Source organism: Stegastes partitus, unplaced genomic scaffold (assembly GCF_000690725.1).
Source record: "Stegastes partitus isolate 25-593 unplaced genomic scaffold, Stegastes_partitus-1.0.2 Scaffold38, whole genome shotgun sequence".
In the NCBI taxonomy this organism is placed as follows: domain Eukaryota; kingdom Metazoa; phylum Chordata; class Actinopteri; family Pomacentridae; genus Stegastes; species Stegastes partitus.
Window position 1 is genome coordinate 1,169,378 of NW_007577769.1, and position 17,398 is coordinate 1,186,775.

At 43.1% G+C, this 17,398-nt stretch overlaps 1 protein-coding gene across 1 annotated transcript in view; it reads right to left on the reverse strand.

Moving 5' to 3' along the window:
* Nucleotides 1-17,156, reverse strand: part of prr12b (proline rich 12b) — a 35,097-nt gene extending 17,941 nt beyond the window's left edge. The window contains exons 1-4 of the mRNA XM_008303542.1: nt 17,002-17,156; nt 9,815-9,972; nt 4,929-5,090; nt 209-4,722 (exon numbers count right to left, since the gene is read on the reverse strand). Of these exons, the coding sequence (XP_008301764.1) occupies nt 209-4,722; nt 4,929-5,090; nt 9,815-9,972; nt 17,002-17,084 (4,917 nt within the window). The 5' untranslated portion in view covers nt 17,085-17,156. The remainder of the gene's footprint in view (nt 1-208; nt 4,723-4,928; nt 5,091-9,814; nt 9,973-17,001) is intronic.
* Between the last annotated feature and the right edge of the window lie 242 nt (nt 17,157-17,398).

A 17,398-nucleotide genomic window follows, 5' to 3' on the forward strand; every position in this document is an offset into this window, starting at 1 on the left:
CTGGTCTCAGTAGCCAAATGCGCACCACCACCCCCTCCCAACTATTCAAATATTCGTCATTGTGGGATCAATAAAGTTTATCTTTATCTTTATAAATTGGGCCAAACACCCAGAGAACAGAAAATGCTATTCAGACCAGCCCTACTCCAAGCTTTGTGTATTTTACCCAACTGAGATTAACTCAAGAACTCTTTTTTTCCACTATTACCTTAATCGGCCTGACTGGATCTTGCTGCTCCTGCTGAGATGGTTGTTGTTGTTGTTGCTGATGATGTTGTTGATGATGCAGTTGGTGGTGAGAACAGGAAACATGCTGCTGCTGATGATGATGCAGTTGATGCTGTTGTTGCTGCTGGTGTGGTGCGTGATGAAAGTCTGCCTGCTGGCTGTGATGTTGTTGTGGATGCTGTTGGAGATGCTGCTGTTGACTGTACTGTTGCTGATGATGATATGGAAGGCTTTGTGCTTTGTTAATATCACCATGTGTTTCCACCAGCCCTTCCTCCTTTCTGCCTCGTCCTCTACCCCGCCCACGCCCCCTCCTATTTTCTCCAGGCACTGATCCCATCAACCCCCTGCAGTATGGAGGCTCTGGAAGAGGACGTATGCGTGGTCTGCCTCGTGGGCGAGGAGGACCTTCACGTTTTGGTTTAGTTGGTTTCCTGCCTCTTTTCTTAGGGCCATCATGTGGGAGGAGCTGCGGAGGGTGTCCAAGAGAAGTGTAGGTAGAGGGTTGGCAGAAGTCCATGTCACCCATCAGTGGACTGAGCCCACTTATCCCTGATGCCCCAGCTGCCTTCCTACAACTAGACACCAAGTCAGGCAACAGATCAGGAAGGCGTCGATTGTTGAGACGAATATCTGCTGGAACATCAGCTTTATCTTCATCATCCTCAAATTCATACTCCTGCGCATAGTTTTTCTTTGTTTGAGGTTGTGGCTCACGCCGCTGTTTGAGCAAATGAAATGAACTGGTCTTCAGCAGTTTCTTGGGTCGAGAAGAACAGAAGATAGGTGAAGTCAGACCAGTAGTATTGGAATTTCCACCGATTCCCACAGCTCCCATCATCTTGTTGACTGAGCCATCCACTTGAGGTGCTGAACTCAATCCCAAAGTGCTAGGTTGGGACTGGATGAGGCCAAGCTGGTCAGTGTTCACAGTGGAGGGAAGCTCATGGGTCTTCAGAGAGTCAAGGTCTAAGTGCAGATTGCCATTTCCTGTCCCTGGAAGGCTACGGCAGTACTGTCCATAGCCTTGATCACTGTGATGACCAACCATGTCATAGCCCTCTCCAACATCTCCTGTTTTTAAAGACTCCATACCATCTTGCGCCTGCCCATGGCCCTGGCTGAGGCTTTCTTGAGCAGCCTGTCCTGTCCCAGAATCCCCAGCACAGCTTGACTTGTAATCAGCTGAACAAAACATGTCCTCCATGTCAGGAAAGAAAGAGCGGTCTTCATCATGTAAGAGAGACTCTGGAAAGCACATGGATGTTAGAGGTGCAAACCGTTGTTGATGCTGAGGATGATTCTGTCCTACTTTATCGGCTGGGCTCACTGTGTCAAACTGGTGCTGTTTGAGCTGGTCTAACTGTGAGTGTGACAGTTGTGTCACACTCACAGTTGTGACAGGCTCTCTTGGCCGAGGTTGCTGCTGTTGTTGGGGAGTCCTCATATTTGCTGCCATCTGGTGGGAGTGTGGGTGGGATAACTGACCATGTGGCAGATGATGGTGAGTGTGTGCTTGCTGTTGGTGGAGGGCATGGGGGTGGGCATGGGCCTGAGGCTGGTTGAGGTGATGCAGGTGTGAAGGGGAGGATAAGCCCAAATCTGGCTCAGCAAGAAAATCATGGAGATCTGCGGCTGTTTGTTGGGGATGGTGGTGTGGTGTCAGTCTGTGCTGCTGTCTATGCCTGTCTCCAGCACCTCCCTCTCCTCCTGTAACAGTCACCCCAACTCCAGTTCTGTCTAGAGGTCCGCTGTCCCTGCTGTTGGCCCGAGTCAGAGATTGATCCAGCATGTCTAGTGGAGACATTGAATTCTGACTGGCTTGATCTCTTGGCTGAGCTCCAAGACTGTAGTGAGTCTGGAGCTGGAGTTGCAAGTGCGAAGACTGGTTCTGTGTGTGGGTCTTTACCTCAGTAGGCCCTGCTCCGCCAGCTGAAGTCATCATAGCCTGCTGGCTTAGAGAGTGCTGTTGCTGTGGAGGGGCTTGCTGGTGGTCCATTTTGCTGTGGGTGGTATGAGAAAGGACAGATGGCAGCATGTGAGTTTGCTGGGGAGGGTCTGGTGATGAATTCATCAGAGAGAGAGGGACCTGGCTTTGTCTAGCCTGTTGCACATCTGGGGTGCTACACAAGTAGGCATTGTCATTTGCATCTGAAGGTTTCTTTAACTCCATGTGAGAGTGGCCGTGTGAGTGGGAACTTGGATGACTATGCTGAGAATGTTGAGCGTGCTGTGCATGTTGAGTTTGCCGGGAGTGTTGGGAAATTTGGGATTGCTGTGTGTGCTGAGAGTGTGAGGACACATGTGAGGTATGATGGGGATGTTGGGAGTGTGGGTGTTGTGTGTACGGGTCCCCTCTTCCATAACTGACCACAGAGCCCAGGGACTCAGGCTGTTGTTGATGTGAGTGGGTAGTATGGGAGTGGGAAAGAGAATCAGAGACCCCTTGTACCCCTCCAGAAGTGGACTTTGATATGGTCAGCTCTGACTTGCTCTGCTGTTTCTTCTGTGATATTTCTAGTTGTCTGTTTAAGCCACTTCCATTGTCACTAATATTTGTTCCAGGACCTGAACTGCTGGTGGTGTTATTTGTACGAATGACACTCTGAAGGTGGTACCGCTCCTCTGAGATTTTGTTAACGTCATAGGTCACCCCCTTTCCTTCTCCATCCCTTGTTTGTGAGAGAGGCTGGGGTAGCTGCTGAGGATGTGGGTGATGCTGGGAAGGATGTGGAGTTGAGCTTTGGGCATGTAGTAAGTGGTGGATTAGGAAATCATCATCATCCTCTTCTTCACCTTGGGATCGCTCAACTCCCAGGATGTTTGTCTCTGTTTTTGGCTTGGGTGGTGTTGAGTGGTAGGATTGGCTGTGAGCTTGTTGTGTTTCAGGGAAACCTTGTGGTGAGGACATAAAAGCAGGTGACAGAATAGAGGACAAGTATTTTGTGGCCCCTGAGCCTCCAGGGGATTGTGCAGGACGAGCAGCAGCAGGAGAATGCAATCCAGGGCGACTAATAGTAGAATTGACAGAGGGTGACATGCTAGACTCAGGCAGGTGGTAGGAGCTGCTAGCTCCATTACCAACACCAGTTGCCCCGCTGCCTGACCCTGCAGATCCAACTCCACTGCCAAGTGCAGTCAATCCTGACACAGATCCACTCCCTGTTGATCCACTCCCATAGCCTATGGAAGGACTTCCTGCTCTTCTGAGAGAAGCTGGGCCAAAACCTGAGCCCTCAAAGACTACCTCTGCAGAGAAAGAGCGCCCTTCTGCACCTATACCAGTGAAAACTTTACTCCCAGCGCCCCCTGCTCCAGAGTTTAAGTCCTGGGCATGAGGTGAGCTAAAACCACCGTAAGGCTGGGCCATTTGTGTTGATGGCGGTTGGTTGGGAGAGTAGGATTGGGTGTGTTGCCTGGGAGGGGTCTGGTCTGGTAGGCCTGTGCTAGATTTGGCCACAGATTGAGAGCCATAGGTGGATAGGCATTGTTTGGCTGCTGGCTGTTGAACAAGGGTGGATGACACGACTGGTAGAGTAGGTGGTGCCGGAGCTGACTGTGGTGGGGGCTGCTGACGAGAGGGAGCGGACAAGGAGCTCGTGCTTGTTTTGGAGCTAGAAGAGGTTGAAGAGGTGGTGGAAGAGGCTGATGGTGTAGTGTGTGGTTCCCGGGATGAAGATGACGCTGAGCCTGAAGAGGAATACCCACTACTGGAGCTGGAACTCTTGGCTCCCTTAGTGGCAGATGAAGAAGAAGCTGATGAGGTGGAGGAAGAGGACGTGTAGGGCGTTTGAATGATAGGTTGGTATGTGTGGGACTCCACTCTTGGTGAGGGCTTGGGGTCAGAGGATTGGCTCTGTTCCTCCAAGGGACTACAGGACACTCCAGCACGCCGATGGTGGCTGACTCTCTGCTGGTAGCCAGATGACCCACCACAGCTGGCATATTGCTGTAGGGTTGTGGACTCGGCTGGAGATGAACGTTGGTAATGCTTGATCACACTGTCCTGCCGAGAAACTGACCTCTCTGGAGGAGGCTGGGGGGGTGCCACAGGCTGTAGGGCTGGCGTGGGAGAGAACATAGAGGCATTATACAGCTGAGGGGACTGGTTGTGAAGCTGAGAGGACAACAGGTTGAACTGGGGAGGAGGCAGGTGGCAACTGGAGGATGTGGAAGGGGCCTGGGATTGAAGAGGGGCAGAGGGCTCCTGGGAGCCCCGGTAGGTGGCACTCTGAGAAGACAGCAAGCGATCGAAGCCCAAACTGGATTGAGAGGGTGTTTTGATGTGCAGCAGGGAATCATGTGGAGATAGCAAGCCATTAGAAGTCGGGCTAAATGTGGGCGCATCCTGCAGGGATAGTGAGGGAGTGAAAGATCGTCCAGAAAATGAGCCAGGATGCTGGTATGCAGTAAGGGCTGAGGAGGAGGGGAAGGAGCTGGAACCTGGAAGTGCCCCTGAAATAAAGAGCTCCGCTGGGGCCGATGTATGCATTGCTACAGGACACAACATTACATAGACAAAGTTGGTCAATGCAAGTCACTATTACAATTTAACAAATGTTTTACTTTTTACTCATGAATCTCATGCAAGTCATTTTGGAATTTAAATTATGTACTAAGAAATAATAGCAATTCAAAATTAACTTTTTTGTTTGTTTTTTCTTACAAGTGTCACATTCCCGTAACAGACTGACACTCACCAGTCTGCCAAGAGGGAGTGCGAAACTGAGACAGGAGGGAGGAAGCAGAGGGTGAGGGCTGTGGACCCCGGGACTCCAGAGCTGAAATCAGATTCATGACTGAGGGGTCGGGACCTGAGGGGCTGGCATGGTGGAGGCTGGCATCAATCAGCCCTGACAGGCCTGGCAACAAACCCAACCCTCAATCAATTTTAATTCATACATAGTATGGTGTAGATCATGTAATCATCATATGAACAGTTTTGTAAAACTTATTTCCTTCAAACTTTAACTTCTGTCTTTACTGTACAACTAATGTTGTGGCATATAACAGAGTCAGAACTATTGGTAGCATCTACTGTGGAGATGGCTAAGTTGCAAAATAAAACCAAGCACCATTATCTAGATGACATGCCATCCTGTTTTAGCTATAAATTTGTGGTTTTATGTATTTACTTCCTGCCGCTCTGCAGCATCCAGACAATAATATTTTTTGATCAGATGAATGAAAGATAAAACTCAGTGAGAGATAAGTAAAGCCCTGTACAGACATGGGATATGCATCATTGCTCCTTTGTTGTCTAAGTGACAGCATTGTGTCATTCAGACATAGGTCGCTTTTATGCTAATTTTCTTCCTCACAGCTTCAAATAGACATAGCTTGCTGCTATGGCCAAGTTATGTCTATAGTCACAGAGACAGCCACAGTATTTCCGTAAGATTGGTCATGCATGTAAAACTGAACAGTACCTTAAGTGTCAAAATGAAGTGACAAACGAAACACTACATCTAAACTGATAGTCGCATATCAAACTGTTCAAATAGCTAACAACCTATCGTATTTATGATTTCCTTAATACAGAAAATACTGTCCATTAGTGATGGCAACTACTACTTTACCAACAGTGAAATAAAAAATATCCTGACAGGATGGAGCTCAGGACTCCTAAGGACAGTGATGTGAAAAAAAGTACAGCGAGTGACTTGCCATTAGATCCTGACCCAGACTGATCCTGTCTCTATGTCGGGGGTTATTTAAAAGTAATGAAGTTACTGCTGTTGGTCAGTGCATTATTGTATGTAGCTCTCTCTCTTTGAAGACACTCATCTGAATTGAACTGCTGTCTGATGCTGCAGGCATTTAATAAATTTGTAGTAAAGACTCCGACAAACAGCCGAAAGCAACAAACTATACTCCAGGTCCTGTTAATGTTTTGTCAAAGCCTAGATAATATTTATAATTGGTGAGTCTATTTAATTAGACCTGCTCTGTCTTAACTGCAGAAAAGTTACTTATATATCTTTTTATATTATTGGCATTTGAGTTTGCAATAGATGTGACATTGTATCCCAAAGTGAGCAACAAAAGTGTTGTTTTTTTTTTTTAAATCTTGGCACACAGCAGTGTCTTTTACTGTCTGTGATGTTTTTGAACCAGTCTTTGTGCTGAAATGTAGAGACCTCTTTCTTTAAATCACTTAACACAACTTAAAGTACGCCATTTGTGCATGCCTATCAATTAATGTGACTGCATGCAGTTCAGACTTGTGTCATGTTGAAATTTATACAGAAATGTTATTCGGTCAGACCAAGGTGCTCATTCAGACATAAAGCCAACACCTTAAAATGCCATCAGATTAACGAAAATGAATGCATGTCTGCAAGAGCAAAAGTGAACAATCCCCCAACTCTCCATTTATATTTCATTGTAACAAGCTGTTAATCAGAAAAAATGCAAAGTGTATCTGGAAACAACTTGCATATTGTTTATCAATATATCAAACAAATAATGTTGTTATATATGGATGACTTAAAAATGTAATGGAAGTGAATGTTATCAAGAAGAAAAGTTTGAAGGCATCAACAAGAACATCTGAAAATCTGACATATCTTGTCTTGTCTTGGTAGCATTAAAAAATTAAAGGTCAAATCAAATAGCTCAAATACCTTATTTTGCAAGAGCTAATTAAATATATTTGTTGTGGATATTATTATTGGCATAATGGAAACTAAAGTGTCATTGATGAGAAACAGAACTAGAAATTAAGTCTTTGTTAGAGTGTCATATTACAGCATGTTTGCAAAGTTAAATACAGTTTTGTATTTGTATTTCCTGTTGTTAAAATTGGACCTATTGTTGTTACAATAAAAATGTATCTGACCTGACAAAAGGTGTGAAACAGACAAAAAAAAGTAACTGCAAATTAGCCATTACAGCAGATCATACAATCACAACAATCTGAATCAGTGTTAAAATGGACATTGAATAATTAAACATGCAGTTAGCAATATTTTTGGGCAGTTTACCACTACATACTCTGTAGCTTCACATCACACCATAGATTTTCATCTACTTTAATTATCCTCCTTAGCCAAACTTCTCACCTTTGTGTAACAAGTCCAAGTTTGGCATGCCTCTGTTGATATCAGGTCTTCATTAAGTGTGCCGGAGGGCTGTACTAGGAAGCGAGATTAGTGGGTTAGCGAGGTATGTTGTGCCTGAAGTCAGAGTTTTCAGTGTCACGAAGGTGTCTCTCTTTTAACCTGCTACATCTCCATGGTAACTGACGTTGTGGAGCTAACCTGGTTGGGAGCAGGTTATGTTCAGAGTTTCAGATTTAAATCGGCTGGAAGAAGCATCTCCCGAACAAATCGTTTCCTGACGATTCTTAACGAGCGATACAGATTCTCTGCTGAGAAGGGAAGCCGTGCACTTACAGTATCACACACTGTATGCATCTCGTTGTCATGGGAACCAGACATGTATTTAGTTGCTGATGTAGAAATCACATAAATGTGTTTTTATGTTTGGTCCATTTCCACTGCAGCTGATAAAACACAGATTAGAAAATGGATTATTCTACTGAAATTTATTACAGAGAACATTCAACCAGTAACATTAATTTCACTTTGATTTGGCCAAAAGTGATATCCTGCATTATGGGACAGTGTCAGACCTAAATGCAATCCATCCATCCAGCCATCCATTATCAATACACCACTTAATCCTCACGAGGGTCGCGGGGGGGCTGGAGTCTATCCCAGCTGACTTAGGGCGAAGGCAGGGGACACCCTGGACAGGTCACCAGTCTATCACAGGGCTACACTTAGAGACAGACAACCAAGCACACTCACATTCACACCTACGGACAATTTAGAATCACCAATTAACCTCAACCTGTTTTTGGACTGTGTGGGAGGAAGCCGGAGAACCCGGAGAGAACCCACGCTGCACGGGGAGAACATGCAAACTCCACGCAGAAAGATTCCGGTGGGGGCATGCGAACCGGCGACCTTCTTGCCGCGAGGCAGCAGTGCTAACCAACTGCGCCACCTTGCAGCCCCCTAAATGCAATATCATGTTTAAATATATTCAAGTTTAAAGTTGAACAGCTTTAATGTGCAGCTGTCAGAGATAAAAGGCTGCATTGATCAGTAAAATTAATATATTACACATGTTTAACAATTTTCTACCAGCATTCCTGTCTCCATCATTCGCAGCAGCAGTGCTTTTTGCCATCATACATTTTTATATTTCTAATTGTTCTCCAATAAAACAACGCGTTGACTGAAGCAGCTGCACACAATCATTTTATGTTGTCAGAAGAAGAATCACATGTTAAACGCCTCCTTTTATGTGAACGCGAACAAAGTTTGAAGCAGAAAGTCTGAGTTGACAAAGAAAGTTGATAACCACCTTTGTGATACCTGTGATCTCTGACTGAGGCTTTCGTTTTTGTTGAGTCGACTTCCACAAAGAAACTCTGGCTATGTCAAACTTGCTCCGTGATACAGCCCTCTGGACATTGCATGTGTGTTTGGAAACTTTTCATTACTATAAAGATTTGATAGCTTTGGCTCGGCTTGGAACCTTTCCTGAACTGCCTCCTAAATTCAAGTGCCACTAGTGCCTTTTTAGTATCTGATGTATCCAGCAAAATTAGACTGTAAATCGTGGGCTGTAATTATGAGGTAATTTAGTGTCGTAAGCTGTGCAGTCTGTTGGAAGACTTCAAAAAATCTAAATATCACACTGAGACTATGGGTAGAAAGAGTACAAGAAATGTAGGATTTAAAACTTTTGTCAGATTAGTCAGACAATCATCAATGGCAATTTTAGCGGAGACTAGAACAAATTTGTGGTCTATGATTTATTTTAGAAAACTTTTTCATAGAAGCCAATGGGCAGAAAATCCAGAAACCTTGAAATAAATTCCAATATGGTGATCTCATCAGCAAAGTTTTCATGTCTTATCTTTAGGACCGCTGACAGCACTACTAGTAGTACGACATAAGGCCAAAATTTTGTGCTTCCTCAAGATGGGGTCTTAAGTCCACGAACCTTTGGTTACATATATTAAAGCACTGATGCTATATGAAATTTTGTGATCTGTGAAAATTTGTTTAAACTTTTTCATAAAATCCAATGTGGCAGAAAATCCTATTTGGCAGAAATGACCATCATAGGGTGTTTTGTGCCTGGCTTGATCCAAAGAATCCAACGGTATCTCATTTTTTAAAAACTGGCAAATGGTTTTTAAGTTATGTACATAAACACATTTCCAGCCCAATCAACCCACTGATGGATGATAGAGTGCTCAATGTAAAGGCATGGAACTTGATAAGAAGAAAAAAACTTGAAACTCAGGAGATTGCTCTTAATCAGTATGCCAGATTCAAAACTTTCTACCCTACAGTTCTACATGTGCCCATAGAGCTCAATAGCAGAAGAAGAAAGAGGAAGAAGAAGATGATGATGACAATGATTATGTAAAAAAAAAAGGGAGAAACGGTACGGTGGCCTACATAGCTTCACTGCATAGTTAAATACAGACGACAATATACAAAGAAATAAATACAATATTTGTAGATTTGTGTTTTTACAAATATACCAGTTCAGTCCTTACCAAGTGTGCGTCCAGCAGCACCCCAGGCTCCGCCCTGTCTTGAGCTTCCTGGGTGGTGGTTGGTTGCATAGCCTTGGAGGGGGTGGGAGGTGGCATAGGCTTGCCGGTGAAGCAGTTCTGACTCTGGGTGGGATGACCTGGTACTCCCATACATGAGGCTGAGGAGCACATGGTTACAAGGTTTATTTGCATTGACACCCCTGTTTAAAACAATAGTCTGCTGTCCTAACCTGGACAAATCAGATTAGTTTAGCAGTAAAAGCAGTACTCCAATCTCACTGTTTCGTTCTTGTGTGCCACCTCTCTGACTAGAACTACAGTTGTGACTCAATAATCCGACACTAAATGTAAAACCTTGGATTGTCAAGACAGAGGTCACGATACAACGAGGGCTTGATGGTTGAAGGGCAATATGTTGTTAGTTATTGTTCATAGTTGTTATAATAACCAGTAGGGCTGGTCCGAATAGCACTTTCTGGTCTCTGGATATTCAGGCCCAAGAATGATGAATATCCGAATATTCGTCGCGGTCGGGGGGCAGGGGCACTTCCACCCCGGGGGTGCGTTCCGACGGGGTGGAACTGGCCAGAACACACAGCTGATGCTAGTTTGGGATAGCGGTTCCAGTTCTGTTTCCCCCATCGATGGCGGCGGCAGCACCACTTCCTGCCGCCACCACTATCCGTGTTTGCTTCCGTAAACACCGAGCACGCTCGCTGCGTGTGACATCGTTGTGTCCTCTTCTGCGCATGCGGGGCACTTTTGGGTCGTATGACGTATCACTCAGGAGATCACATACAAGTCGCATTTAATTGGAAATGTGGACAAACTCGCAAAAAAAATTGGATTTAAAAAAAAAATTGGAATTGAGCATTAAGTCCTGCAGTCTGAATGTAGCCAATCTGTTGAATTGTTTAGTCAGATAATACTCCATAATCCTTTGTGACATAAAATGTCATGTCGGAGTCGGAATTCAGTCGGATTATCGAGTCACGACTGTATTTATCCTTGCATCACCAGGTACACACACCAAAACTTAACTTCCACAGCCATCAGTAACAATCCTCTGCATGAGATCTACAAAAATTATTATTTCAGATAACACTGATAAAAGTTAAAAGCTAATCAAGAAGCAGTATTTTAACTGCAACATTCAGACTCAGATTATAATACATGGGAACATAACAAAGGAAGAATATTCCCAAACCGACAGTCATGAAGTGTTTTCAGGGTTAAAATGGCAGAACAAAATGTTGCCGCAATGTGATATGTTCAAGGGAGGGGGTATTGATGGCTGAATTGACCATCTACAAGTTGGTCAATTTCAGATTTATTCAAAGAGCACCATAAAAAAAAAGTTTGTGCCAAAGTGCTTTAAAACAAACAGGACAGAGGTTATCACAAAAACATCACTTTCTGAGTTATGGCGTTGAATGACGGCCAGAAAAGTCTTGCAGAATGTTCCAATGTAATAAAGAAGTTTACCACATTCTTATGGATATAAGATTCTATCAATAGACATTTGTGTGAAGTCTGTCACTATTAACACAATAGATCCTGAGTTACGGCCAAAAACGCATTTTGCGAGGTCACAGTCAGCGCTATCTAATTACTTCATCCTTGAGTCAAAAACTTCCTTCAAGGCCTTTGTGCGATATCGTGTTCATGAGAATGAGACAGATGGATGGTCCAGCAATACTATCACTAAATATTTTTAGATTTAAGAGAACATTATCCTACCTTTAAGCACAACAGTCTGGGAACTAAAAAAAAAACTACTGTGAAACTTAATTACAAATTTCTCAGAACATTTTTAAAACCAAAAAAAAGGGGCAAAATTATGTGCATTGTTAGATATTTACAACACGATTATATAATTAATTTTGAAGATATTTGCGCTCGATAGATTTTCTTTGTCATATTTTGTTTAATTAAAAGATTTCTGGGGCTTCCTTTGTTCTTTTTTTACTTGTGAGTGCATTTTCTATTATTACCTATTAAAGGTGGAGTCTGAGATTCTGGAGCAAGATTGTTGACATTTATCTAACTAGCATAGTTACATGTGCCAAACTTTCCATCCCTCTCACTCCACTGCCCCCTTCATGCACGAGCATGAATGTGCATAGGATAAGCTGGAATAGTGTTATGTGCATGAGCTTGAGCCACGTTGTTTGTTTGCCAGGGTTGTGTATGCACATTAAAAAAAAAATTCCCAGCAAACACACACTGAACAGACACCCTATCTTCTCCTTTGTGTTTTATTGAATTTTACTGAATTTCCCTTCTGGGATAAATAAAGTATTTTTTTCATTTCATTTCATCCAATCCTGTACAACAATGGAAAAACACCAGGCAGCAACATCTGGGGGTGAAAAACAAGCCAACCCTTACGTTCCAAAATCTGCAGTTCCTTGTATGTCCACTTAAGGCTGGTTCCAAAAGTGGGTCAGTCTCTGTAGATCCCCGTGATAAAATGTTCAACTTTACATCAGAAGCCAGATGTTCACAGCTTGGAACAAAAACGTTTTTGGTCTCCATGGCAGTCTCCCCATTGATGACAGTTGCACGTGTGGGTGACTGTTTATAAAACTTACTCATTTAAATTGTATTGAAGCTTAAAGTTACGCTTAATTAAGGATGAGGACCATTTGAGTGACAGGTGGTTGCTGTCACAGGACAGTCCATGACCCACAGATATTCTGTGGCCTGCCTCAGCTTCACCTTTTTGCTCCTTTCTGAATTAGCCAATAAATAGGCAGAGGCAGGCACTGTCAAGATGACAGTCGAAGCCACAACACTGAACTTTAAAACTGCTCTTCAGGAAACCTGTCAATGACACCACATAGAGTTCGTCCACCTTTATATACTATCAATGTAAAAAAAAAAAAGAAAAACACAGTAAGATACTGTTATAAAGGACTTAGGACTAACAGTTTTAAGTATAACATCATGATGAGCATGGCTATTAATCAGCTTTTCAGTTTTTCACAAATTTCCTGAAAGGTAAACCAATCTGACATGGTTGGTTGCAGGACAGAAATGCACAAGGTACAAGGACATGGCAAGGACAATTTAGCGACTTTCAGAATAGAAAAGTGACTTTTTGAATTTCTCTACATCAAAGAAAGACAGCAGCCAATACTCAGACTTGTAAAGAAATACCTGCAATGCCATTTACACCCGATGATCAGAGGACATGTTTGTCAAGGTTCTACAATCTACCAGTAGCAGGCATACATGAGTGCACGGACCACTGCTGCGTACACCCATTTCATTCTGACCTACAGGAGGAGCCCTATTGATCCAAACAGCAGAGAACATACACAGAAAAAGGGCTTTATAAAAATCAAATATGGTGTCTAGAAGGAAACAGGAACAAGGGCCTTTTGAAGGAGCACTTTGGATTCATTGAATTAACATATTGACTAGGTAGTGGCCATAAGTATGGTCTTGTGGGATGTTTACTGACGGACACACTGTACATTACAGTGTGATGAACTGAAGGGGGGGTAACGAACAATTGATTTTGTGTCAGGAATCTAATTTTGAGTGTAAATATTTAAAATACCAAATTACTATGCTCTTTGAGATGGTAACATAAACTCAGTGGTCATATTTTCACTTTTCACTTGAGAGAAAAATGTTCATATTAAGAAAAAATGCTGACACTGAGGTGTATGTAGTCTGTGATAGATAGCCATATTGGCTCCATGTCTCTGGATGGTGATTTTCTTGTAGGGGGACAGGTGGACATAAAAAGAACAACAGTTTTATTTGTATGGCATTAGGAAAGTGCACTATTTTACTTTGTACTACCCTCCATTTCCTATAAATCAAGTATATGATTTGTACATTATTTGTCCACTTATTATAAATTATTTATCAATCCTGAGTTTACATCAAAACTCTTCACACAGTCAACTTCATCAATCTCACATCGATCTCACATCCTGAACGCAGTTAGGAAACCAAAGCAGTTCATGCATGTTTCAGCAATAGCTGTGATGATATCTGTCTCCCAATATCAACATACTAACACAATGACCTGAATACTGGAAATTACATAATAACACAAGGACAAGGTATTGTGTTTTATGAAACACACATCACAACCAGAATTACTATAATATCCTGCATTATTTGTCTGTATTGTTTATCCCATAATATACCACATGAAATTCCAGTGATCCAAAACATACACATGCTGCATAATAATGTATTAGGTACATGATACAACCGCTTCTGACTTTGGCCAGTCTGTGACCATGTCCGACCTTAAGACATCTCTTGAAACACACCTCTGCAAGGTCGTAATACTAAAACAAAGGCAACTGAACTTGCTTGCATTTCTTAAAAAAAGTTTTAGCAATTAGGTAAACTATGATCTCCATGACTGTGAATCTTGGCAGACCTCTGGGAGGCCCTCAGCTTGGATGGTAAGCAGCTTTGTTGCTCATAGTCATTTCTACTTGTCAGAGGCAGCTGTTAGCATAGCTCAACGAAATAGTTTCTCAATAAATAAATTATCACATGTAGCAAATTGACTATAAATGAATTTAACATTATATTTGGTATTGAACATAATATGAACAGTTTTTAAAGCAGTGCATGTTGAGGTTGAGAGGGACCACAGTTGCATGATGTGAGATGTGGACAGTGAATGCATATTGTGTTTACACATTTTGCAATTAAACATTACACACAGTTTAGTCCAGACAGACTGTTGCTGTGCTGACTATTTAAAGAGTTCTAAAAAAATAAAAAATAGTCACCGTTGAGAAAGTAATGCATGTAAAGCAGCCACAAAAAGAATATGTAGATATCTAGTTATAGATGCTCCAAACTGCTGATGTGTTATAGATTGTCATAGGTGTCAGAAAGTACACTGCAAGCATCAGAAATTCTAAAGAACACATTTAATTATTGTTTTACAAGAAAAGCAAGACTAAAATGACATTCTGCTTTAGTTACGCTAATGAATTCATATTTATAAATGTTATGGCATTCATGTCAGAAGTGACATGGCGGAGCAGTGGCTCGCTCTGTTGCTTTACAACAAGAAGATGTCTTGGTTCAAACCTGCCAGCTTTACTTTATGGAGCATGCATGTTCTGCCTGTGCACATTTCCTGTAAATGTACACTTTATATTATCTCCTACACATTCATTATACGGCTTTCAGATTCAGATTTATTTTTTAAAAACAAAGAAATGAATGGAACTCACTGTGTTACACTCTACCTTACTTACTGTATGTACTGACTCTGCATTTTTTGGTCTCCCTGGAAGAGTGCAAAGCTCTGATCGGCTTGTCCTGTTAAATGTTGTCGTGCTCAATTGTGTCATCATTTGTAGGTTTATGAAAGTGTGTAATCTTGGCCAGATCTCCCTCAAAAAGAGATTTTAATTTTATGAAATTTCCTGGATAAATAAGGGACAAACAAATAACTGACAGAGGTCTGTGACAGATTACCTGGAACAAATCTAACAGAGAAAAGCCATTTGAGAGGCATTCTGTAGTTGAGTGCAGCCTGAGCTGGGTGAGGCAGCCATGTACAGCTGAGAGCAAGGACATGTCTGTTCTAACTACAGCATCTCAGCATCAACCTCAGCAGAAGGGGACAATAAAAGTAACAACTTTACTTTCAACATTTTTTGTTTGTTCATACTATAAAGAACTGCATTTTGCATGGGAGAAATAGCATTTATGAGTCTGTCTTCATTTTCGAGCTCTACTTATTTGATGCACTTATTGAGGATTTCGTTCTTGTTGTTTTTTGCGCAACATTTTTTTTTTAGATTGTTGAATAAAGCAATAAATTCAGCAACCGTATCAATGTACAGAAATGCACGATTCCAAGCCGAGCGCTGAGGCTCCAGAGATGGAATCCACTGAGTCTGGCCAAAGACTGATGTGGTTGTCAAGGCGACCGCTAACGTGGAGCAAAGCTAACGGAGCTTGTTAACTTTAGCATGACTCGAGGCCGCACTTCATTCTGACATCCGACAAAACGGCCGTGTAATGACAAGCACTGTGTTGTTACTTTTTAGCGGTAGCGCCAACGATACGGGGCGGATTATTGCATGTGTTAGTGTTTAAAAGCTGTCTCCGATCAGCGGTGTGGCGTCCAGCAGGACAGCCGTCCTGAGGATCCAGTGTGATGGAACACGAGGCAGCTGCTGCTGCTGCTGCTGCTGCGTGCTTCTGATGCATTCCCTGTCAGATGTTGGATAATGTACAAGATCGCTAAAATGTAGCCTGAATAGGCTGAAAGCTACCTAATGTTAATACAGTGGTGCTGAAACACGAACCTAATGTCAGCGTTGCGCTACAGATGTTAACTTTAATTAGCTGCCATTTAATTCGGTGACAGTCCGGGCACGACTGGCAGTCACGTGATATTATTGTATTATCGTAAGTAATGTTTACTGATCAGGGACAATGTCTGCATTAACGTTACAGTCCAGCAAGTTTATTTAGCACCACACACATCTGACTGCCGTTATGCACAGATTTTGCTGCTGTTACCGTGATTAGCAGAGTTTTAGTTCCGTCGTCTCTGAATGAGGACACACTTCAAATTAATAAAAGCTATAACTCCGTATTTAGCACATTATTTGATTTGCACACACTTGTTTGTGCCTCGTGGACGCTCGGCTCGTCTCCCTGTGCTTGCTGCCTCTGCTGGGCTGCAGATCTGCGCGTTCCACTGCTTTGATTTGTAGACTTACAGCCAATTAATACTGAGGCAATCAACCTTGCTGTTCACCCTGCGACTAGGACCTGTCATGCATTTGTTGGTCTAAGCAAGAGGAGGTGCACCGGAGACGATACAGTCCTGGAACCGAGATATGATCTTTCTTTTATTTTTAAATAACAGACTCGGTTTCCAGCAACCCATCCCCCTTCGTTTCTCCCCTCTCCTCCGTCTCCATATCACTATTAACCTTCCATCGCATTCCATGCATTTTAGTTAGAGACAGCCCCCATACCCCTCCCCTCCCCTCCCGCTAATGACAATACGGCTGGCTGTACCTGAGACTGGTGGCCATGGAGCAGCACCATGCAGCCTGGCTGAATGCAGAGGCGCAGGCAGCGCTATGCCATGGCATTGTTACAGCCAGTTAAGCTCATTGGTGCAGCCACAAGAGCATATGGGTTCCCATGCTTTAGCCACCGAAGCTTACCTTGCTTTTGCCGATCTGTCGTAACTCCATCCTGTCCCAGCCCCTAGATCTCCGAAGCCTGCAGCGGGATAATTCCTCTCCATGAAAGAAAGGGCAGGATGAAGATGGACAAATAGTGAGGGGGAGGGGAGGGAGGAATGTCTTCTCAGCGCTCGATTCTGTTTATTTCTCTGCTTGACGAGTCTGTAGACTGGGAGGAATGGGGAGGAGAAGGAGTGAGAGGAGGAGGGGGGAGTCACAGCAGCCAGGAGCACCTCCTCCCTCCTCTCCCCATATATTTCACTGTCTATTGTCTCCTGTGCTAAGCTGATGGGCCGCAGAACAGATGCTCAACGTTCTTTAGCAGCTTTAATAAGCGAAGCTATATTCACATTGATCCAGCGCCGACAGCTGGTCG